This window comes from Vanacampus margaritifer, chromosome 5, assembly GCF_051991255.1.
Source record: "Vanacampus margaritifer isolate UIUO_Vmar chromosome 5, RoL_Vmar_1.0, whole genome shotgun sequence".
NCBI classification, from domain to species: Eukaryota; Metazoa; Chordata; class Actinopteri; order Syngnathiformes; family Syngnathidae; genus Vanacampus; species Vanacampus margaritifer.
In genome coordinates, this window is record NC_135436.1 from 20,111,152 (window position 1) to 20,134,976 (window position 23,825).

General features: G+C 40.6%; 2 protein-coding genes across 7 annotated transcripts in view; both read right to left on the reverse strand.

Annotated features, from left to right (window-relative positions):
• Positions 1–10,965, reverse strand: part of slc8a2b (solute carrier family 8 member 2b) — a 65,763-nt gene extending 54,798 nt beyond the window's left edge. Inside the window, exon 1 of the mRNA XM_077565986.1 lies at positions 10,763–10,965. The gene's annotated coding sequence lies outside the window, so the exon portion shown is untranslated. The remainder of the gene's footprint in view (positions 1–10,762) is intronic.
• Positions 10,966–14,870: 3,905 nt separating this feature from the next.
• actn4 (actinin, alpha 4) overlaps positions 14,871–23,825 on the reverse strand; it is a 42,078-nt gene continuing 33,123 nt past the window's right edge. For 2 of the 6 annotated variants that reach the window (XM_077565305.1, XM_077565304.1), the window contains exons 13-23: positions 23,457–23,607; positions 23,006–23,114; positions 22,792–22,932; positions 21,952–22,134; positions 20,716–20,850; positions 20,459–20,638; positions 20,240–20,386; positions 19,295–19,375; positions 18,708–18,773; positions 17,153–17,311; positions 14,871–16,957 (exon numbers count right to left, since the gene is read on the reverse strand). In XM_077565305.1, coding sequence (XP_077421431.1) covers positions 16,799–16,957; positions 17,153–17,311; positions 18,708–18,773; positions 19,295–19,375; positions 20,240–20,386; positions 20,459–20,638; positions 20,716–20,850; positions 21,952–22,134; positions 22,792–22,932; positions 23,006–23,114; positions 23,457–23,607 — 1,511 coding nt within the window. In that variant the 3' untranslated portion in view covers positions 14,871–16,798. The remainder of the gene's footprint in view (positions 16,958–17,152; positions 17,312–18,707; positions 18,774–19,294; positions 19,376–20,239; positions 20,387–20,458; positions 20,639–20,715; positions 20,851–21,951; positions 22,135–22,791; positions 22,933–23,005; positions 23,115–23,456; positions 23,608–23,825) is intronic. The other 4 variants (XM_077565308.1, XM_077565309.1, XM_077565307.1 and 1 more) reach the window with 2 other exon arrangements.

Genomic DNA, 23,825 nt, shown 5'->3' on the forward strand with positions numbered 1-23,825 from the left:
CACAATACATCGCGTCAGCGTCTACTGGAGTGCACATCTCCGCCTGACTTTTCAATCAATTGTCCTCTTTTCACCCAACTGAAGTCATCATGTAATTTGCCTCAAACTATAGTAGGACCTCTGCCAAGGCAATCGTTTATCGGATCGGCAGCGAGGTTCAAAATTGCTCCAAACTACACTTTCATCTTTCGTCTTTCATGATGGAGTCACGTGATGATTAAACGAGCTAGTTGTTACGCAACAATCGCCAGAGGCTCGTAAGTGAGCAGCAACTTCCGACAACTTGACAATACAATGACACACACGCACCAACACACAGCAATTCAATGTCAACAACATTTGCATGGATAGAGCCTAAAGACGTCTTATATAAGTAAGTCACTTATACTTGTATACATTGTAAGCCCCTCATAGAGTGACATCACCATATGGCAACACAATAATACTCATATGCATCATCCTGGGTTTACAGGGCACTAATCTGCATACACACTCACAAAAACACACACTGCATGTGGCTACAGGAAGATGATTTAATGAAGAAGCTGGTAGGAGATCAAAGATATTTTTTTTAACAAAAAAACAACAACATTGAAATGTATTCTTAAATGAATTAAATCATTTAAAAATTAGAAAGAATAATTATAAAAATAAAATGAATTATTCAGATTGTTAAATACAATTGTTTATAATTGATCAAATAAGTATAAAATAAATAAATAAACATTTTTGATTAAATGTATAAAATAAAAAAACACACTAAATAAAATAAGATCTGTTACATGAATAAATGAATGCACATTAGTTTAAAATAATTTAGATGATTAAATGAAAAACTTTATTTATTTATTTTTTAGTTTAATTAAAAATCTATTTACAGTCCTGCTCACCATTATTGGCACCCATGAAAGAACATAATGTGGAATATCTTCGGAAAAAATGAAGCAAGTAAATCCTTTTTTTTTTTTTTTACAGCGAACTTGTGTTTTATCCTAAAGACCAAATTATTAATAATAAATTAAAAAAAATTAAAACAATAAACAATGGGCGGAAAAAACAGAAACCTTAAAATGTGCTCTGTCACTGGTATTGGCACCCTTTCCTGTAAATCAGTATGGAAACGCCATTGTGACTCACCTTTGGTATTTGTCACAATCGTGTAAACAAAAGAGCTGTCAGAAAGCCAACCTGGAACAGTCTGGGATCATGATTTCAAGAAGTACCATATGCCACACACTGAACCAAAAACAGGGCTTCATGGGTGAAGACCATTCCTGAGACAGACATAAAAAAAGAATGACTAACCTTTGCCAAGGAGTACCTGGACAAAACACAATTCTTTTGGGAATCTGTTCTGTGGACAGATGAAACAAGAATAGAGCTTTTCCGCAATGCACACCAACAGTTTGTTTACAAAAAGCACAATGAAACTGAAAGAACACCCTCCCTACAGTTAAGCATGGCGGAGGATCCATTATTCTGTGGGGCTGCTTTGCTACATCTGGTGCTGGAGGCCTTGATCGTATCACAGGAATCATGAACCCCTGATCTCAATCCGATTGAAAATCTTTGATATGAGCTGAAATGTGCCATTGCGAAAAGAAACCTGCAAACATTCAAGAGCTTGAGCAATTTGCAAAGGAAGAGTGGGGGAAAATACCAGCAGAGAAGTGCAAGAAGTATATGGATATGGATCTCCCCAAGAAAAAAAAATATATATATATATATATATGGATGGCTACAAGAAACGTTTGGAAACTGTCATCACTGCCAAAGGGTGTGCAACCACAAATATCAAAGAGGGGCGCTATTATTGCTGCACTTGCTGTGTTTTCTATTTTTTTCTTTGGAATTACATTATGTAAGTTGAAAAACAATTTCCTTTGTTGAATTACTTTGGACATCCAATTAAAAGGTCCTGATGATATAACATTGGTACATTTCCATTGATTTCTGAAGATATTGTCAAGAAAAAAATGAAGTGGTGCCAATAACAGTGAGCAGGACTGTAATTTGAAAAATCGCTAGGTCTATGTCAACATTGTGAGTTTTCCGATCCTATTGTTGATTATTTTTCAACAACAACAAAAAGACAAAAAAGAACTCAGCGACTCAATTGAGGTATTGGAGACTGTGTCTGTCCCGTTGTAATAAAGCAAGAGCCAAAAAAGTCATGTTTACACATTATGCCGACACCAAATTGGAAGTCAACAAATGCGGAGAACGAATTTTGCCCCACTTTAGGTGGGTCTGACAATCAAGTGGTACTTTAACTTTAATTTGACACACAATTCATTTCATCTAAATGAGGTTTTCATTTTCAATTCTTTTAAACTAATGTGTACTCATTTATTCATGTAAATCCTATTTTATTTTTATTTTCAACATTAATTTATTAATTAAAAAATGTTTTTTTATTTATTGGATCAATTATAAATGATTTTATTTAACAGTCAGAATAATTCATTTTATTTTTGTATTCATTCATTCATATATTTTTTTTTATTATTTAATTTATTTAAAAATACATTTTAATTACATTTTTTTATGAATGAAAATGTACTTTTTTTCCTATTGTTTGTCCACATTTTATCACACTCAAAATGTTTTTAATTAGGCTCCTGCGCTTTAATTTAAGAAGACGCGTAGCCTTAACTGTGCCACAGAAGAGAAGATGAAGATGGAAAGTGTTCTCACTCTCTGCTACAACGTCCAAATGTCTCGTTAGGGAGCAATTTAGTGCATCCTGCAAAAAGCCAATATTCCAATTTTCCATTTCATTAAAAGACACAGCTGCTGCTGATGTGCTGCTGCCCAGAGCCAAATGAATGAAAGTCACACAAGGTATAATGTGTGGGTAAGTAAGTGTAACAGCAACACACAAAAAGTCACAAACACACAAGCACGCACACAAAGAGGGAGCAAAGTCAGAGGTTAGCGAGATGATGAGTTGTGCTAACATGGTAGTGCGCACTGAAGCAGAAAAAAATGCGCTGGCTTCTTCTTGGATGGCAGAAAGATTATGTGCCTTCAAGCAAGTGATAGCCCCGCCCACATCTTACCATGTGACTGCCAGTGAACACCTTATTCACATTTACACAACGAAAGGAATGATGATAATACATCCTGGCGGCTCAGTACAATATGGCCAAGTGGACAATGACAAGAACAGGCATAAACGGTTTACCCTTTCTCGGTTAGGTGAAAAATGACAACCGTGTATTTATAGGCTCGCCTCAATGGGGTTAAGAAATTTTTTTCTGGGGGTGGCACAGTTGGCGCTATGGGCAGTGTTCATGTTATCCAAATCCAATAGCGCTTTAAGATATGGTTAGTAGTGAGTATTCTTCACAACATAAAGCAAAGTCTGCAGTCTGCACTTCACCCCAGAGCAGATGATTCATCCGGAAACCCTTGAGGGGAAAACGGAGACGAGAGAAAGGCTCTGTCCCGTTATTGTTCCACTGGAATGATAACTCCATTTAACCGCCAAGAGTGGGTGTTTGTGACATAGTAACCAGACCTGAGCAACCAATAGAATCCACTCCTGCCGCTTTTGATGATAATTGCACTTCAGATTTTAGAAATCTGACACAGATGTTCAAGAAATAATAAAGATGAAGATGAAATAAGGGAGGGAAGCTATGAAGGGATGAGGGAGTGAAGGAAGGGAAAGACTAAAGGAAATGAGGGAAGGGAGGAATGTGGGATGATCAGGGAGAAGTAAGAAGAGGTGTGGCTAAGGGAATGAAAGAAGAACGCAGGAGGGATTGAAGGAAGGTTCTAAAGATAGAAGAGCAAAGCCGAGAATGAAGGCAAGATGGGATGGAGGGAGGCTGCAAAGAATGAACAAAAGAAGGAAGAGAGGAAAGGCAGAGAAATTGGCATATAAAGAAGGATGGAAAAGAGGAATTAAAGATTTCAGGAGGAAGGAGGAAGTTAAGGAAGAGGAAACGAAGGATGGAAGATAATGAGAAGAAGGAGAAGCAAGGAAGGAAGGAAGGAAGGAAGGGAAGAAGGCAGTAAGGGAAGAAAGATGCAAGCAAGGAAGGAAAGAAGCAAGGAAGGAAGGGAAGAAGGCAGCTAGGGAAGAAAGAAGCAAGGAAGGAAGGACGGAAGGAAAGAAGGAAAGAAGGAAAGAAGGAAAGAAGGAAAGAAGGAAAGAAGGAAAGAAGGAAAGAAGGAAAGAAGGAAAGAAGGAAAGAAGGAAAGAAATAAGTAAGGGAAGGCAGCAATGGAAAAAAAAGCAAGAAAGAAGGAAGGGAAGAAGGCAGAAAGGGAAGAGAAAAGCAAGGAAGGAACAAACGAAGGAAGGGAGGGAAGAAAGAAGGAAGAGAAAAAGGAAGGAAGGGATGAAGGAAGGAAGGAAGGAAGGAAGGGAAGAAAGAAGGAAGGGAAGAAGGCAGCAAGGGAAGAAAAAAGCAAGGAAGGAAGGAAGGGAGGGAAGAAAGAAGGAAGAGAAGAAGGAAGGAAGGGATGAAGGAAGGAAGGAAGGAAGGGAAGAAAGAAGGAAGGGAAGAAGGCAACAAGGAAAATGAGAAGCAAGGAAGGAAGGAAGGGAAGAAAGAAGGAAGGGAAGAAGGAAGGAAGGGAAAAAGGAAGGAAGGAAGGGAAGAATGAAGGAAGGGAAGAAGGCAACAAGGAAAGAAAGAAGCAAGGAAGGAAGGAAGGCGCTTCTTATTACGTAACAAGGGTTAACATCTTTCAACACACAGTAAACGATCATTCAAAAGCCATCATGTCAACTCCGTTGCTTGCTATGCTAACAATAAACACCTTGAGGTTGCACCATATGTGGGAAAAGTGAAAAATTAAGTCCCGATCATGTTTTTGTCTGCATGTTCATTCCTGGACGTTGTACGACGATACTAAACGTTCATCCGATACGATGCACATGCTGGCTTTGCAGGTTGCATGTTAATAGGTTTTGTGCCGGCGGCGGCGGCGGCGCACTGACTTTACTTTAATCTAGCTGCCCACACGCTCAAGTCTCAGGACGCCAGGAAAGGAAGACGTGGGCGGCAAGCGAGAACACATACACGCACTCGTGCACACACACAGATCCACTTCCATACTCCAAATAACCAAGACACCACCTGTCCCTATTGGCTCTTTCCTCATCATGTGTGTGCGTGCGTGCATGTCATATTAGAAGTGTTGAATGTGAGGCTAAACGTTTTCATGCCAGCCTCAATATGTTACAGATCCCGAGTGATGCAATAAATAATGAAGTATTTTGTTTCTTCCCTCCATCAGTCCTGACTTATCTTTCCTCCCTTTCTTCACTCCCCCCGCCCACTGTTGTCCTCCCATCTCTCATTCTCTTTCCTTTCTTCCTTCTATCCTCTCTCCTTCATGATGAGGGGACAATTGAAGGAAGGTGTGAGGAATGAAAGAAGGGTGCAGTGAGGACAGATTGAAGGACAAAATAAGGAGGGAACGACAGAAGGAAGAAGTGAGTGAAGGGACAAGGTCAAGAAGAGATGACTGAAGAAGGAAGGAATAAGAAAATAAATGTTGAGAAAGAAGGATGGAAGGAATGGGGAAGGGAAAAGGAGGAAAGAAGGTTGGTAGTAGGCATGGGAATAATAAGGGGAAGAAGAAAGGATGTGCCACGGAAGAAGGGAGGAAGAATGAAGTGTGGTAAAGAAAGGATGATGGAAGAAAGCGCAAAGAGTAAAGCAGAGGCAAGAAGGAGAAAAGCTGCAAACAAATGAAGGAACGAGCGAAGTAACTGAAAAAGAAGGAAGAGGTGGGAAGGAACGAAGGGGCCATGGAAGGAGGCAAGGTCAGAGCAAAGGAAGAAGGAAAAGAAGAATGAAGGGATGATAGATGGAGAGAAACATGCTGAGAAGGAATAAGGGAAGGAAGTAATGGGAGAAGGAGAAAAGGAGGGAGGAAATTAAGGCTGGTATATTGATGAAAGAAGGAAAGGAAGAAAGGACATATGAAACGAAGGCATGAATGAGATTTAAGTATGGGTGGAGGGAGGGACAAAGGAAGTAGAGAATGAAGGATTAATGGAAGGAAGGAGGGAGAGAAGGATTGAGGATGGAATAAACGGGTATGGAAGGAAGAGGTGTTTCAGGAAGATGGGAAGAAATGAAGGAAGGAATGAGGGAAAAAATGAAAGAGAAAGAAGCACTAACTCAGGAGAATGAAGGAATGAATTGAAAATTAAAGGAAATAAGGAAGGCAGGAGTGAGTCGTGAACTAACATCCCTCCTTCTCACCCTCCCCTCTTAGCTACACCTCCTTTCCTCCTCCTCTAAATACCACCAATCCCTCCATCATGCATTTTATTTTCTCCTTTTTTTTCAAGGCAGTCATCAACTTTTCTGCAAATCCAGCGTGTCCGCACCCATCTGCCGGAACGAATCAATCCCCTGAACTGCGATTATGAGCGCAACACAATTTTTATTTTTTATTTTTTTTGCACCCGCTACAATCACAGCGTTCATTAGCCTAATTAAAAAGTGTGACGAGCGGCCGCGGTTGAGTGGCGGCGAGTGGAAACAGTCCGCCGGGAGTTCCCCCGGGAGCCATCGGAGGAGGCGGGAGATGGAAGAGGGAGGGATGAAGAGGAGGACGCTTGGAGTGTGTAATCACAAGGAAAGGAGGTGTAGTTAGAATAAAAAGGCAAGTCGGTGTAGTTATAGAGGAGGAGGAGGAGGAGGCTTGAAATGGGTGTAATTACAAGAGGAGGCAATATAGTTTAAACAGGAAAAAGATGGTGAGTGAAGGAGGTGTAGTTAGGATGAGGAAGTAGGGAGGATAAGAGGATGTGTCGTTAAGAGGGGAGGGCAAGGAAGCATGAAGGGTGTGGTTAGAGGGAGGAAGATGAGGCGAGGAAGTGAAATCAGAAGAGGAGGGAAGTATGAAGAGGAAAGAAGTTGTAGGTATGTTTTTTTTCCCTGCAAGCTTTCCATATGATTCGTTAGTGGCCCATAGGTGGGCCAGCTGAGCACGGAGGTACACACCTGTGGGCAATTGGTAATCACTTCCTTGTTTTAAGGCTCACCCAGCGTACCAGCTGGTTGCTATTATTAATGATTTGTTTGTTCCTATCCTACCCAATTGGTAGCACCTTTTGTTCCACAGTTTTGTTCTTTTGTACTTTGCCCCTTTAGATTTTATTTCTTGTTGCAGCTTTGGGGTCCAACTAATCGCAAACCATAACAGGACTTTAAAAAAAAGAGGAGGAAGAGGAGGAGATAGGAAGGTAGTTAAACAGAGACCAGGAAGTGTAGTTAGGATGAGGAAAGGAGGAGGAATCATAAGAGGTTGAGGTGGATGGATGGTTAAAGAAGGCATAGTTAGGAAGAAGGAGGTTGCAAGGAGGTATAGGAGAAGGCAGCAGGAGGTAGGAATGCGCAGTTGAGACAGAGAGGAGGTGTAGTTAGGAAGCGAGGAGTTGTATTAACTCATTCACTGCCATTGACGGCTATAGACGTCAAAAAATTCATTTGAACTATTTCTATCAGTTTCAATTTTTTCCCCCACTTTTGTTAACAAGACTGTGAAAACCTGGGGGGGGGGGGGGTGTATTGTACATTTAGAACAGATATAAAATTTGTGATTAATCTTGAGTTTAAATAATTAAGTAATTAAACAAAAAAGAAAATATTAAAAGGAATTAGAGGCGTCAGACAGATTTAATTGTAATTAATCGCATGACTTCAATAGTTATCTCATGAATAATCACATTCCATATCTGTTCTAAATGTACAATACATATAGTAAATAGTTCAAATGAATTTTTGACGTCTATAGCCGTCAATGGAAGAGGAAGGAGGAAAAGAAGTGTCGCTAATAAGAGGAGGCAAGGTAGCTAAGAGGATGAAGGAGAGCCAAGGATTCAAAGATTAGATGTAAGGAGGTGTTGAGAGAGGATGAGGAGGTGAAAAAGGAGGCACAAACGCAGCAGCCATGTTTTGACACTAAATGTGTGTCAGCCAGAAGACATGAAGCAGGAAGGAGGAGGGAAGAATTATTGAAGGTGGACTAGTCGAGGAAGTGGGAAAGACGAGGGGAGGGGACGAGCATTCGAAAGAGGAGTGGCGGATGAGGAAGAAGAGGAAGAAGAGAGGGAGGAGTAATGAATGAGTGGCACAAAAAGCTGCATAAGCACGTTTGACAAAGTCGTCCGTCACTACAGCAAACGAGCGGCGCGCTTCATTAACGTGCCGCTTTCCGCCTTACTGAGGACTGAAGGAAGGAAAAGAGAGGAAAGAGGAGGTGAGCAACATCACAAGGACGTAACAAGGGAAGCCCCGCAAAGCTGCGGAGAGAAAAGAAGGGGGAGGGAAGAGCTGCATATGGGAAGCCCTGCTGCAAGGATCACCTCGTCCTCGTCTTTTCTCCTTCACTTGCACATCAGTGACCTCATAATTTGCCAGCAAAGCCACTAAATTATGTATTTTGGATCAAAAAAGGCTATTTAACATGAGAGTATTTGTGCGCTAGAAGCTGCAGTGCTGCACGGGTGCACCTGGAATTATGTTTATTACTATCATTTATGACCACAACTACTTCTACTCATAGACTACCGCATTTCCTCAAATAGTAGTGCTAGTGGCCACCTTGGAATAAATGCCTCCTGAGTCCATTTCTGTTGCTAACCAAAACAGCAGCACCTAGCAAGGCATATGGAGTTTACAGCATTAAAAAATGACCATGGCTATACTAAAACATTTCCTCAAATAGTAAATGACCACCCTCCAAAGACCTCCCTCTGGGAATGCTGAGCCCATTTGGATGTTGTTGCTAGCCAAAACCTACCCACAGTTCCTTTCAATTATGACCATTGTTGAAAATCCTTTTAAATTGCAATATATTACCAAAGGGTTTATTTGAAGGAAGCATTTATTTTTCTCAACTACATTATGCACTCCTGAATAGTTGGGCCATTTACTCAAATAGTGGCCATCCCTCTCATAGATACCCTGACCCAATTATTCACCATGCCCATAACACAGTTGAGAAAAATAACTGCCTCCTTCAATTAGCCCCTTAAATTATGACCATGAAAACGTGTACTGCTCCCCTGCTGCACTACCTCAAATATTAAATGCCAAAATGCTGTCGCCCAACTATTCAGGGGTGAATAATGCAAATAGGGAAAATAAATGCCTCCCTCAAATAAACCCTTGAAATTAAGATCACTAAAACCTGAGCTGCTCCACTGCCACATTTCCTTGACTATTAATTGACTGTGCCCCAAATAACTGAGGGTACATTATGCACCTGAGAAAAATAAACACCTCCCTCAAATAAACAAAATTAAAATAAAATATTAACGTAACAATTGCAATTATGTAATTTCATAGGCAGTGTCATTCTCAAACAGACATGAAAGAGTTAACTGAAGAGACCCTTTGCTAATTCCATTACTAACCAAAACAGCAGCCCCTAACAAGGCACGCATTTTTCGATAACGACTATACTCCCTCAAACTTCCACTTTTCCTTAAATACTATATTGGCCATCCCTCCAATAAATGTTGTAACTAAAATATTTGCGGGGTGTGTCATCATAAAAAAAAAATACCTCCCTTAAATAGTCCCTTTTAAAAACAACCATGAAAACCTCTACTGCTACGTTTTCGTAAATTTATGGCATATGCAGGTGTATGAAAAATGAACACCTCTCTCAAATAAAGGCCTCCATTTTACAACTAGAGAAAAACGTAATAACTCACCTCATTTACATACATATGTATAGTAGTAAATTGATTTTGCTGCTGTATGTTGCTAACCAAAGCTGCAGACCGGCATGTATACTGTCAACATGCAAAATATGACCACGGTGGCTTCTAGACAGTGTACCCGTCCCCATCACACACTTGATAAAAATTATTATTATTATTATTTATTTTTTTTTTTAAATGCCTCCCTTGGATAAACGCCTTACTGCTACAATGGTGGTGGCGGGGCTGGGGTGCAGAAAGTACATGTCATAATTTTAGTGATTGGGTGAGAGTGCTTGATTGTAAGTCAGCGAACTCTTACCCAACTATTTTGTTAAGAAAAATTGCAACACACAGAGCAAAGTAAACTTTCTTTCCGTGTCCAGAATAGTCCCTAAAAAAATGCTGTAAATGCCACTTGACATCAAAAATTGTGCCTCCGCCTATCTGCAGTTGAGTCAATGAACATTTTCCAACATTGAAACTCTTTGTTAAATGGATTATTGCATTGTAAGTAGCTATATTGTATTGCAACTATTGTAAGCTATATAAGCAAATTGCAGGTTCTTGCACGCCAGTGACACGCATGCGCACAGCTGTCCGGCTGTCTAAAGATTTATAGAAAGTGTTTGTCGGGGCAGCGGTTGATTTATATCCATATGAAACATGAAACTAATCATTTTATGCTGCATTTGATTTAATACGTTACTCCCGTGGTCAATATGCAAATCGTCTGGCGTCTCTTCAACTTTTACGGCTTCCTAATGAATAAAAAGGCGGCGCGGCGCGGTGCTGGTGCGTGCGCGTTCCCCCCACGGGGAAAGTGCGTGCGTGACGCTGCACCCCGGGAACAACTTTGGGGACGCGTGCACGGTGCACGTCGTCATGCGTGAAGGGATGGATGGACGGACGCGTAGCTTCTGGAAGCTTCGTTTCGCTGACGCGCCTCATTCTGACATTGTGGGCACGAGTGCACGAGCCCGCACGGCGCTCAAAAACACACGCGCGCGGCACGCACACACACACCCATACAAGCGACGAGCAACACAAGTGGAAAATCCAAAGTGTTCTTACCTTTTCTTCGTTGACGCTGATGATTATGATGATGATGATGGTGGTGGTGGTGGTGATGAAGAAGGCGCAGAAGGATGCGCACCCGACGACATGTGCACCCCCACTGAGGAAGGGTAGCATCATCATCACCAGCACGTCCTGTCTCAGCCAGGCCGGCACTCCCCGCCCCTCTCTTCCCCCTCTCTCTCTTTCTCTCTTTTCACGCACACGCAGCCTCTGCGTATGTACGTGTGTGCGCCCTCGTGGGGGTGACTGGGAGAGAAGGATGAAGTTAAAGGAGCTTTGTTTACAAGCAACCACTGAGCAGGCGATGAGAGGAAACGAGAAAAAAATGAAACAAGGAAAGAAAAAAATGAAACAAGGAAAGAAAGAGCAAATGAAAGAAGGAGGCAAGATGGAAGAAAAAGAAGCAAAAAAAAAACATTAAGTTAACAAGGTGACACGGAAATAAAAGAAACAAAAAAGGACACAAAAAAATAAAACACAAGGAGGTCAAAGGGCGAAGTATGAAAGTAAGTATCTTATTGGCTCCCAACTTGAAAAATCATCCCACGGAGCAGAAAGAAGACACAAGAAAAGCCAGCCAACAAACATCACGGAGTTCTGTGGTCAAGATGTAAAAACACATCCGAGGTTCTGTTCTGTGTCTCTTGAGCAAACACGTCAGTGGTCCACTTCCTGCTGCGTCCAAATACGGACATAAACGTCTTCCAATGAGAATAAACACAAGACAAGATAGAAATAAACTTTGTTCCCACTATGCGGTGGTGGGATTATTTCTGTCAATGTCAATACAATTGGGAGAAAGTGGAATGTCACTCAGTGGAGCGCAGAGGGTCAAACTCTATTAAAGACCACATTAAACGTTGGGATAGTATTCCTTAAAAAAATCTATTGATGTCATCGACAGCTATTTATGTTAAATATTGGTGTTAGATGGGAAGGGCTGGCTGGCAGTGAATGATAATAAAAAAAAAATTAAAAAAGAAGAAGCATCCGCAATACGGATATGGACATGGGAGATTATTTTTTATCATTAGGATGAAAACCTTTCTCGTCCTTACGAGAAACTTTTTCATTTCTCACTGAGCCCTTTAGGGGCGCCGTACAGCCATTATTTTCATTTTGAAAAATAAAGTAATATTATAAATAAAAATAAAAAAAGACTTATTTTAAACCAGTGTATTTAAAAGAAACAAAAATGCACCTTTGATTTTTGTCCCATTTTTTATTATTATAAAGAATAATTATTTTAGTAAAATTTTGGATAAAAAAAACAATTGATATAATATAAAAATAAACAAAAAAAATTCATTTCATTTCTCACTGAGCCCTTTAGGGGCGCCGTACAGCCATTATTTTCATTTTGAAAAATAAAGTAATATTATAAATAAAAATAAAAAAATACTTATTTTAAACCAGTGTATTTAAAAGAAACAAAAATGCACCTTTGATTTTTGTCCCATTTTTTATTATTATAAAGAATAATTATTTTAGTAAAATTTTGGATAAAAAAAACAATTGATATAATATAAAAATAAACAAAAAAAATTCATTTCATTTCTCACTGAGCCCTTTAGGGGCGCCGTACAGCCATTATTTTCATTTTGAAAAATAAAGTAATATTATAAATAAAAATAAAAAAAGACTTATTTTAAACCAGTGTATTTAAAAGAAACAAAAATGCACCTTTGATTTTTGTCCCATTTTTTATTATTATAAAGAATAATTATTTTAGTAAAATTTTGGATAAAAAAAACAATTGATATAATATAAAAATAAACAAAAAAAATTCATTTCATTTCTCACTGAGCCCTTTAGGGGCGCCGTACAGCCGTTATTTTCATTTTGAAAAATAAAGTAATATTATAAATAAAAATAAAAAAAGACTTATTTTAAACCAGTGTATTTAAAAGAAACAAAAATGCACCTTTGATTTTTGTCCCATTTTTTATTATTATAAAGAATAATTATTTTAGTAAAATTTTGGATAAAAAAAACCAATTGATATAATATAAAAATAAACAAAAAAATATACCTCGATTATATTATGCGAACATTAAAAATAATCAACTCAGATTTAATAATGATGTTTTTTATTTTTAATTTGAAATACAACCTTGCAATTTGCTCTTCTTTTTTTTTTAGCTAATAAAAAGTTACTCAGCTACTGATTAGGGGTGTTCCGATCAGGGTTTCATGCTGCTGATTCCGATACCGATCATTCATGAGTGAGCTCGTCCGATACAAATTCAGATACCAATCATATGGAATAGCCGCATATTTTTCAGTTTTAGAGCTCACTAGAGTGACTAGACGATTATTGTAATAATCAATTACACTAATCTGTCAATGGCTTTTATCAATCAGGGATACCTTCATTATACAAAACGGGTCATTACAGTGTTGAAAATGCTTTCTCGTTATGATCCAGTTACTGGTTTGATCTGTAACGTGCCATGTTAAGGGAAGGGGAAAGGACGCTCCACTGCACACAGGCTCGTCTCGAGGTGCAGGTGATCGGTTTCTAAAGCCACATTTCCGAGTCATTTGGGGACATCTCAAGGCATGGAGCAAGAGGAGAAGAAATGCTCTGTATGAATTATAGATCAATCCCAGAATGCAATGTGCTTTACAACACCATACATCCTTACGCTCATCTATAATTCATGTCAATATCATTTTAAAGAATCTATATCAGCCCCCCATTAATACTTGGGATGTTTATTAGGAAAGCTAGAAATGCTTTTGGACAATCTGTCGTGGGGGTGAGATTGATTTTGTGTGTGATGGGGGGCGGGAGGAGGGGGTGGGGGTGGTTGAGTGTGTTCTTGATGCAGGTAGTATAAGTGGGAGCTGGTGTGGGGTGACACATGGGCAGGCCTGACAGCAGCATTCATTCAGGAGAAGATGCTACCACCTTCGCCAATCCCCAAAATCATCTAAAAGCTTTACAAATTAAAAACAAAACAATGTTGACTCTTTTAATAATATTGATTTCCACCCATAATTCTATACAAATTGAATTTAAAAAAATAGAATGGGCGGGATTTTTAAACCAGCATTTGAAACAAAACAACCAATCCCAATCCCCCCCCCCCCCCCCAAAAAAAAACCTACTTAAAATAACACATTTAATATTTTTTTAAATAAAAAAAGTATATACTCACCTACATTATACAGGTATTTAATGAACGTGAATTAAATTTTCATAAAATGGGTAGGTTGTTTTTGTTTTATGTTTGCATTAACATATCAAAAGTAATGGGTATCCCACCTCTCCTCAATTATTTATATCACAAACATGGATTTTATTTTCAACAAAGACAGTTATATATATTTTTTACAATCCTAAAAAAAAAAAAAATTGAAAACAGAAAAGATATAAACTACTATAAAAAGGTTGGTTTAAATAGTCCACTTAGATTGTTTTTAAAATTATACGTGTTTTAGGTTTGTTTCCCCCCCCCCCATTTGACGACTAGTAAATACAATATAATTTGGATATTTTTTAGATAGAATATCTGGAATAATTTTTAATAACGGTTAAATAAGTGCTCATAAAATGTTTGGTGAGTTGAGTCAAATATAGAATGATCATTTATGACTTAAATGATTCTCTCTGGATCATAGTTTGTTGAATCGAAGCAAAATGACACTGAATTGTTTGTAATATTTTCAGTTCCAGGAAGGACCTAAAACTCTTAGGTGGAAAAACAGTTTTAGTGTGTTTTGAGGAAAGTATGCAAAGTATGCAATAGCAAGCAGAAAGTCTGCATTCAGTCTACAAAAGATTGCTGACTAAATGGAAGCCATTTAAAAGCTCATACATACAAAATATAGACACATAGAATGTGTGTTTTTGTCTTTGCTACATTGTGGGGCCCCCATGCATGTGTATTTTTCCAGGTTTAACTACCATTGTGGGGACTGACTTGAAATTGTGACATTTTGGTAGTCCCCACAAGTTCAGACCTTTTCTTGAGGGTCAATACTTAATTTTAGGGTTTAGGTTTGAATTGGGTTGTGTGTGTGTGTGTGTGTGTGTGTGTGTGTGTGTGTGTGTACACATGTAGTGTCTATAAAAAGGAGGACAATGGAATCCAGATACATTTTTGTAAGGAAACTTTATGTGTGCTTGGTGAGCGTCACTCATCATCATCATGGTTAGACAGAAAAAAAGGCCTTTTTGCAGTTTCCAGTACAGCAGATAAGGTTCCTTATTATTAAAGAGTACAAAAAAGGGGGGGGGGTGAAAAAAAAATCAAAATTTCCAGAGTTCATTTCTCTCCTGCCAGGCGGAGAAAAAGAAAAAGAAAAGCAAGAAGAGAGAAGCTTTTGGTCCTGGAGTCTTTTTGTATGTGACATCCTGTCTTTCCCCTCCCCTAATATGTGCCCCCTCCCTGCCACCCCCTTGCAAAAAAAACAAATAATCTGCCATCAATTTAGACTTTTTTTCCCCCACTCTTCAAATCATCTCATTAGTATTGCATAGATTTTTTTCATTTCTTTTTGGTCAATTTGTGTTGTTGAAGACGGGAGAGAGAGAATGGAGGGTTGGAAGAAAATGGAAAGAGAGAAAACAAGAGAAGACGGTGCTGAGGACACGGACAAGACCAGGAAGAAACGACAACACTTTGCAAGGATTACTTAAAACAAACGTCGGAAATTAATGATTGGGCAAAACTTCTTTTTTTTCCCTCTCTCTCTCTTTTTGCCATTAGTTGTTCTGAAAAAAGAAACAAATATTTACAGTGTCCTGACAGCACCCTCTACTCCGGGGAATCAAGAAAATAAAAGGGAAAACAGATTGGCCACCTTATCCAGCAACAAAGGGCATTGTGGGTAAATATGTGGTTTCATTTCTGGTTGATCAACGCCCCTCCCCCTCCCGCCCGGTCCGGACGCCTCAGCATATAACTCTATGATCTAATACACAAACATCGGCAATCGTGTGAGGACCCCCCCCCCCCCTTTCAGAACCGTCTTACCCCTACTCAAAATAGTAATAAAATAATTATAGCATAAGTATGAAGATTAGCTTCCCCCCCCTCAACAAAAAAAAAGGCAGAGAGGGTGAAGTTAACAAGCGCCCCTCCATAACTCTCCCTCCCCCAAAACATCAAGGAAGGAAGTCCAACTACTATGGGAAGCCGTTGGAACATTTATTCCATATCCTTGATATCCACCTGAAGGTCCATGTACTAGGTAAGCGATTTGACTTCACTAGCAAGACAATTCAGCGCACTAGTAGAACGACTCTCTCATTGTTTTCCCCAAATAGCACTAAAACTTACACTGTATTTCAAGAACATCATATAAACGGCTTTCATGTACTAGTATGCTCTTTGTTCTACTAGTAAGACAATTAGAATGACCAGGGTGAACTAGTAGCATACTAGTACCGCAACATGTTGTCAACTGATTTTTTGCTGTCCTATTAGTTGAAAGAAAAAAACTAAACATTACTAGTACTGAATTGTCTTACTAGACCATGGACATTCAGCTGGATATCAAAACTATCAATTAAATACTATTTGTACTGTATTAGTTACTGTGTACGGAACAAATGTGCCTCTAGTAATAACGGAAGAAGGAGAAAAACCTTACAGGACAGTTATTCCATTAGTGTGCCCTTGTTGTTCTACTAGTACCCTCAATTGTCTTACTAGTACATACCTTAAACTGGATATCAAGAATATTGACTAAATGCTTCCATGACATTCCATAGTTCACTAGTAAGGTATTTGTGTGTATTATTTCTAATAAGCAAAAACAAAGAAAGAACAAAAAAAAAGTCATCCTACTAGTGCGCTGACTAGTCTTACTCAAGAGGATAAAGAACATACTAGTAAATGGACCTTAAGCTGGAAATCAAGGAACTCGAATCAACGGTTTTCCATAAACTACAATTCACTCAACACTCAAAACACTTTCAAACCGGCACACGCGGGCGGGGGCGGCGGCATCTGGCACTCGACTTCCCGACTCGCACCCACGCTTCCCCTGACGCCACCCGCATCCCGTCCGCCGCGCTCACAGGTCACTCTCGCCATACAGGGCGGTGGAGAAGGACATGTAGTCGAGGGCGCCGGGGACGGCGTCGGGCCCCGAGTAGGGCGCCATCCTGGCGATGCAGTACTCGGCCTGGTCGGGCGGCAGCTCCCGCCTCAGCTCGTCGGCGGTGATGAAGTTCTGACAGGAGCAGAAAGAGTACGCATTGAAGCGGAGAGCGGATACGCGCAACTTATCGTCTCTTAATTATGGGATCATTACCGGGTTTGACGGTTTACCGTGAATTAAAAAAGTCAAACTCAGGATGGACGGCATTACCAAATGTCATGTTGACACAGGCGGAATTTTCCAAAAAAGGTCACTTTTCCACCTCACCTTATCCGCGGCCAGAATCTTGAAGGAGGCGATGACCTGGTCTGCGGTGTCCGTGTCGGTGGTTTCCCGAGACATGAAGTCGATGAAGGCCTGGAAGGTGACGGTGCCCGTGTTGTTAGGGTCCACGATGCCCATGATGCGAGCGAACTCCGCATCGCCCTGACGGACCACAAAAAGAAGAGGTTAACCTGCAAGACACTTAAATATGCACAAAAGATGGGAACATCTGGACAAACGCGGCGCGAGAACACTACACGACAGGCACGGCACATTCGCTAGCTCATACAAGCACTGAGCTAGAAACAGAAAATGACAAGCAGAGTGAGAGAAGCCAGCAGGTGCCTGCAGGTCAACGCCTCCAATAAGCATTTTTAACATTGGAATTGGTGCATTTACACTAGAAATAAAAATGTTTATACCTGGTCATAAAATAACTGTCATATGTTTCAGACTACAAGTCACGCTTCCTTTTTTTTTTTTTTAATACTTTGGCTGGTCTTGCCAATTATACTCACTTAAGTCTGATTTGTATATATTTAAATGAGCAGCCAAAACCCCCGTTCCCCAATTGTGTTGAATTTCTTTTTCTGGTTGGCAAATTTTTTTATGCATTACCACCAATGTCCAGAAAGTGGCGGTAAAATCAAAAGTATTTGGCAACCCTCAAAAGAAGGAAGAAATGAATGAAAAGAAAAACATTGAACAAGAAGAATGACAACAACAAACAGAACAAGGAAAGATGATGAGCAAGTTGTCACGCATTACCGCCACTGACCACTTTTTTTTTCACAGCGTGCAACAGAAGGTGGCGGTAATGCACCAAATGTATTTGCCAACCATCAAAACAAAGTAGAAGAAATGGAAGCAGAAGAAATCGTATAAATAGTCGTCATGGCAACAGATCGCTCGTCAGAAAAAGGATTTACAGCAGCAACAAGTGTCATAACCAACCAGAATGTTACCTTTGGCCCCGATGCAACGCGGGATTTTAGTTTAGGTAAGACTTTTTCGTAATTAGAAGGGTAAGTTTCGTCCAACCGGATCACATCGCGTGTTTGGAAATTCACTCTAACGTCCTAACACCACTCAGAGTGTGTGTGTGTGAGATCGGAGAGGCAGAGTGCTCTCCTCTCTCAATCATTTCCAAACGCAGTCTATGCTATAAACCAATCTGCACTTGTGCTTGAACTGTTCTTCCATATGTACTGACGCGCTGGGTTCCGACACCCTATTGGGTCACTCAGAATAAGCGAACGGCACAATTGAACAACAGATCGAGTTTCCAAATGGTCAAAAACACCCACATTTAAGGGAATGGGAATTTTAGGTGCGAATCCGATCTCCACTGTTCTTGGTTCTGGTTTTTGTGAAACAAATTTCGCCCAAAAATGTGACTTACGGTGTGAAAAACATGATACTTACGGTCAAATTTGCCACATTAGTAAACCAATTGGCAAGTGAACGCTCATAATTTAATAGTGTTTTAGTGATCAAACTATTGGACCTGCAGACACCCCGAAGAGAGGAGCGCTAAAGCCAGCATTGGCATCAGTACCAGGCTGTTTCCTGTAGAAATGAGCAGAGCTCGGTAATCCTCTGCCACCATCTGTCCCGATCGCTTCTGTTAGGAAGGGGGGGGCCAGCAGGGCGGGAAATTTATGGCAGAGAAGCGACAGGAATGGCAAGATAGATGTTGAAAAAGAGGAAGGGGGGGGGGATCATTTTTAGGGGAAGCGAGGGAAGAGAAAGAAGAGATAAAAAGCACAAAGAGTCAATGTTGAGAGCAACATAAAAACTGACAGGCGCGACCCAAGACAACACCTGTACAAAGCAACAGAGACCCCTGGTGGACACACGGGGATGCGACATCTCCAAGCTCGATGGCCTTCATCTTGAGGAGCCTTTGGAAGCGGGGAAACCAACCAGGCACTGACCAGTCAGAGACTCATTCCAATATTAAGAGCTCTTTGGGCAAGATTTCTTTTATGGGCATGCCTATGCTGCCAATATTCTACGGTTCCCAACTCCTATTTACACCAAGAACTAAACTCTCGTCTATTTGACTGGCAGTGCTGTCGGCTTTCCAGCTTCCACGTGGCCTCCCCCGGACTCTTTCCCCCTTTCCGGTACAGGGGTTCCTACCTGCTTGTTGTTCTCCACGTCGTAGCCCAAACTGATCAAACAGGCCTTGAACTCCTCGGCCATGAGCGCCCCACTGTGGTCCTGAGGCAGGCCAAATGGCAGCCAATGACAAAGCACCACGTCACAACCCAGGACCCAACCAAATCGCAACCACGGGAGCGTGGGGAGATGGACCATGCAGGTGGGATGATGGGACAAATGGGAGACAGACAAGGAAAGTTGTTTAAACAAATGTTCACGTAGATTCATATATGGTGTTGAAATGAATGTTGGGATATCTATTTTTATTTTTTTACAGTTCATGCCATCAAAAAGACTAACAAGATGCTATGAGACAGTGACACAAAAGACAGACATTGTGGATGCATGTGTGACAACCCGAGTGCATCATTTACAGTCCAACGGAACATTAGTGGCGACTTCTCATCCTTTCAACCATGAAAAAAGTTCCAAATGTCGAAACGTGTGTAAATATTCATGGTAAAACATTCACTGTCCTCCTGAGTGACACCCGCAAAAATGAACAAGTGATACTCACTCGCTTGGCTCCACTACTATGGTCTGAACATGGGCATGCACATCACTAAACTTTCTGCAATTTCCTCTGGCGGTGTTTGTGGTTTAATTTGATTGTACTAGGTGGCGGTTATCGAACTGGCGAGAGGCAAAATCAAAGTCCTGACGTTGACTTTTTTGACTGTGGATTACTTCTAGTTGTGTTCATTTGTACAAGATTCGGGTTATTATGAATAACTGTCAGAGGTTATTTAAATGACACAAACTGTGCCCTTACCTTTGTGGATTATCTCTACTATTGTTTATTTCAATGATGCAAGGTGGCCATTTTACAACACAATTAACAATGACGCAAACTCTTGATTTTGAGTGAATTACACCAGTAAAAATAATAAGTGAAGCTGTGAGGTCTGAGTTTGCATGCCTGACCTTGTCAAAGTGGTTGAAGGAGGCCCGGTACTCGTACAGCTCCTCCTGGCTGATGCCCTTGGCGTCGCGCGTCAGGATCTGGTTCTCGATCTCGTTGATGGTCCTGGCGATGGTGGTGAGCAGTTGCTCCCAGCCCACGCGGATGTGCTGCAGGAGGATGCGCATGTTAATAGTAACTGTCTTAAAGAGCATTTGAGCCACACAAGGGTGTGGTACTACCTCCATGGAGTAGGGCGTGTACGTGTTGTCGAAAATGAGGGCCTCCTGGATGAGCTTGTGGACTCCCTCCAGCTGGTCGATGTTGGGCTTATAGTCAACGATGCTGCGCTCGTACTCCTTCAGGTTGGTCAGTTGGTCCTCCAGAGTGCCGATCATCTCGATGGATATCGTTCCGATTTCCTGTCCGCAGAACATTTCCATTAATTAAATTTGGGGAACGCTAGCTGGCAACCATTATGATTAAGGCGTTACAGTACCTCCATCTTGTTTTGTATCCAGGGTCCGACCACATTGGCTTGCTCAGCAAAGTTGCGTCTCAGGTTGTCGTTGGACTGCTGCTTGCGAAGCTCCTCCTGCAGGGCCCGGTCACGCTGAGGCACCAGCTTTTCGGCCTGCAGGCAACACACACACGCAAATTGACTCATTCAAACCCAAAAACATGTAAACAGGTTTTTTAATACTTTGTCCTTCACTCCTATACGGCATACATACAGAAGGCTTTGATGCAGCTTCTGACATGAAGAGGCGGCTTAAAGTAATGGAAGTTATTAGGGGTGTTAAAAAATCGATTTGGCAATATATCGCGATATTACAGCGCGCAATTCTCGAATCGATTCAATATGCGGCCGAATCAATGGTTACATTTTTTTTATGCCGATATTCAACAAAACGTCTTACTTAGGGTTCACACGTTAAGCATGGAAGAATGTTATGTTAATGAAATTAAGCATTAATATTTTGTTCAAACATGAAAGCGATTGCAACAGATTGTTTGATAAATACAGTGGCTCACAGTTTTAAGCCTGACTTTCAGACAGATACATTTTCATACAACTCTTACAGTGCACATGTACAAGTTTAGCGATTATTATTTTCTAAATTTGAGTTAAATTTTTATTTTATTTTTAAATCGCAATAATCAATTTACAGAATCGTATTGGGATTAATCGAATTATGACACGGATCGAATCGCAAGGTACTAGGCAATTCACAATCCCTAGTAGTTATTAAAAGAAACGACCAGCAGGTGGCAGCAGAGTATAAGAGATCAGCCAGGACCATATTGCAACAAGCTCTTTTTTTTCTTTGTTTTCACCAGGAATGTGAATATTGATGAAACTTAGCTACATTCTAATGCTAATTGCTGCAAAACGGAAACAGATACAACTATAAAAAAAATTCTAATTAAAGAAGAGACTCAAATCTTTCTTTTGATATGTTTTTATGCCAAATTAGTCAAAATTCAGTAAGACAGCCAGTAGCGAAAGGGGTTGCTTCAGTGAAAATAGCTAGGAGTGAATAAGTTAATAAACCCTTCAGCATTGATAAACCCTTCACCATAACTCTCATCTCGACATGGAATGTGATTAACAATAGCAGAGGACTCCGAATTTCACCAGACTGGGGAACCTCACTTCAATGTACAAGGCAATTAATCACAGCCGTCATTAATCTACCGGATGACATCACGTACTGTACTGCGCACACTCTACCTGATCCCACTTGCTGTCGATGCTCTGTGGCGTGATGGTGGTGTACTGGTTGGTTCCACTCAGCTTGATGCCATTGTGCTGGGCGATCTTCTGCACCTCGCTGTGGATGGCCAGGATGGCCTCGCGTTCCTTGTTGGCATCCGGTAGGGTGGACTTGAACTGCTCATGGGCACAGATCAGACTCTGCAGGAGCACACAAATCATTTATTTGATTATCCCAGGGATGTGATTTGACCAAAGTGAAATTATCTGAAAATTTAGCCGGGGGTCTGGGGGCCACTGGCACCCAGCTAGGTCCAGGCGAAGCCCTCTGGAGCTCATGGGTTTTCCGTGTTTTTAAGTACTTTCAATGCACTCACATGACAAAGAAATAGACAAAACAACAGCATACATTTTCAATGTATATTGAACTATCCCATATAAAATGGCAGTTTTAGTCAACTCAAAATCAGTCGCATTCAAAAACATTGGACTGCCTTTGCTTTTAAAAACTATCACTGAGAATATCATCATATCTAACTAATGTGATTACTAAGTTAACACATAAATAATGTTGAAGAGTTCAAATTTCATGAACAAATAATTGTATCATGACCAAATGATAAGTAACTCATATTAGAGCATACCACAAATGTCTTTGTTATAGCAGAAGATGTTATCTGTCGGAGTCATGTGCATACACAATGAACTACTAAAAAAATAAAAAATAAAAAAAATTAAAAAAACAGAATTTTTTTTTTTGGGAGATAAAAAAAGTGGAATTCCGCGAATTAGCGGAAAAATCACATCCCTGTTATCCGCTGTGCATTTTGTCCTCTCTGTCAAGGTGCTGACGTGTACCTGGATCTCTTCAATGTTGTGGACGATAAACATGTCCTGTAGGTCCTCCATGGCCCCCTCCATCCAGTTGTTGAAGGGTGCTGCCCGTTTGGCGTACTCAAGGTAAAGCTCATCGATCGACTCTAGCAGTTTCTCGGTTTTCTAAAAAAAGAGTCGAGTACACGCGTGAGTCTAAGAGAGTCTTCGAGTAGATTCTGGTGAGTAAGCCTCAAACCTGAAGTGAGTCCCTGCGCCTATGCGTGAGTTCGCCAAGGCTGTCCCACTGCATGCAGATCTTCTGGCAGCGAGCGTTGACATTGGGGGCGTCATAGTAGTCCAGCTCACTGAAATACAACATGGGATGCTTAATGTGACAAAAACAGAAGCATATGATTAGATAGTAGGCTTGAGCACCATGGCCTTATGATACAATCTCAGACTTGTTGGCATAATTAAAAATAAAACATTTATTTTGGATAATTTGAATGCTAATATCTTGCAGCTAGTGAAAAGTATGCGCAAACATTCTATTGTGTTGTATTAAACGCCATTGGGCTCTGAGAGACCTTCCTGTTCCCTCATTTTCAAAGCAATGAGTAGGTCTTTTTTTTTTTTATAATGTATTCACGGTCAACCGTTTTCATACATGTAATAAGGTCTTCTGGACCAATTGGTTCTTCACATACTTGAGTTCCTGCGCGATGGCAGCGATCTGCTCCACTCGGTCCTGATGGGCGGCCAGGTCGCTGTCGAAGGCCTCGTGTTTGCGGAGCAGCGCCTTAACCTCGGACAGCGAGGCCGTCTCGTAGTCTCTCTGAGTCAGCATGGCCTCCTTGCCTGTATTTCACACACAACTACTGTAAAAATAGGTTGATGACTAGCACATTCCATTGTTTATGGTACCGCGGTAGGTCCAGTGACCAAATACAAACCGTTTCATATAATCAATAAGAAACTTGATATATGTCTATTATGAGCAAAAGTCACCCAAAAAAGCTTATCCTAGACATTTTGTTGAACGGCTATCAAATTGAAACCATGTGTACTAGAAGGAT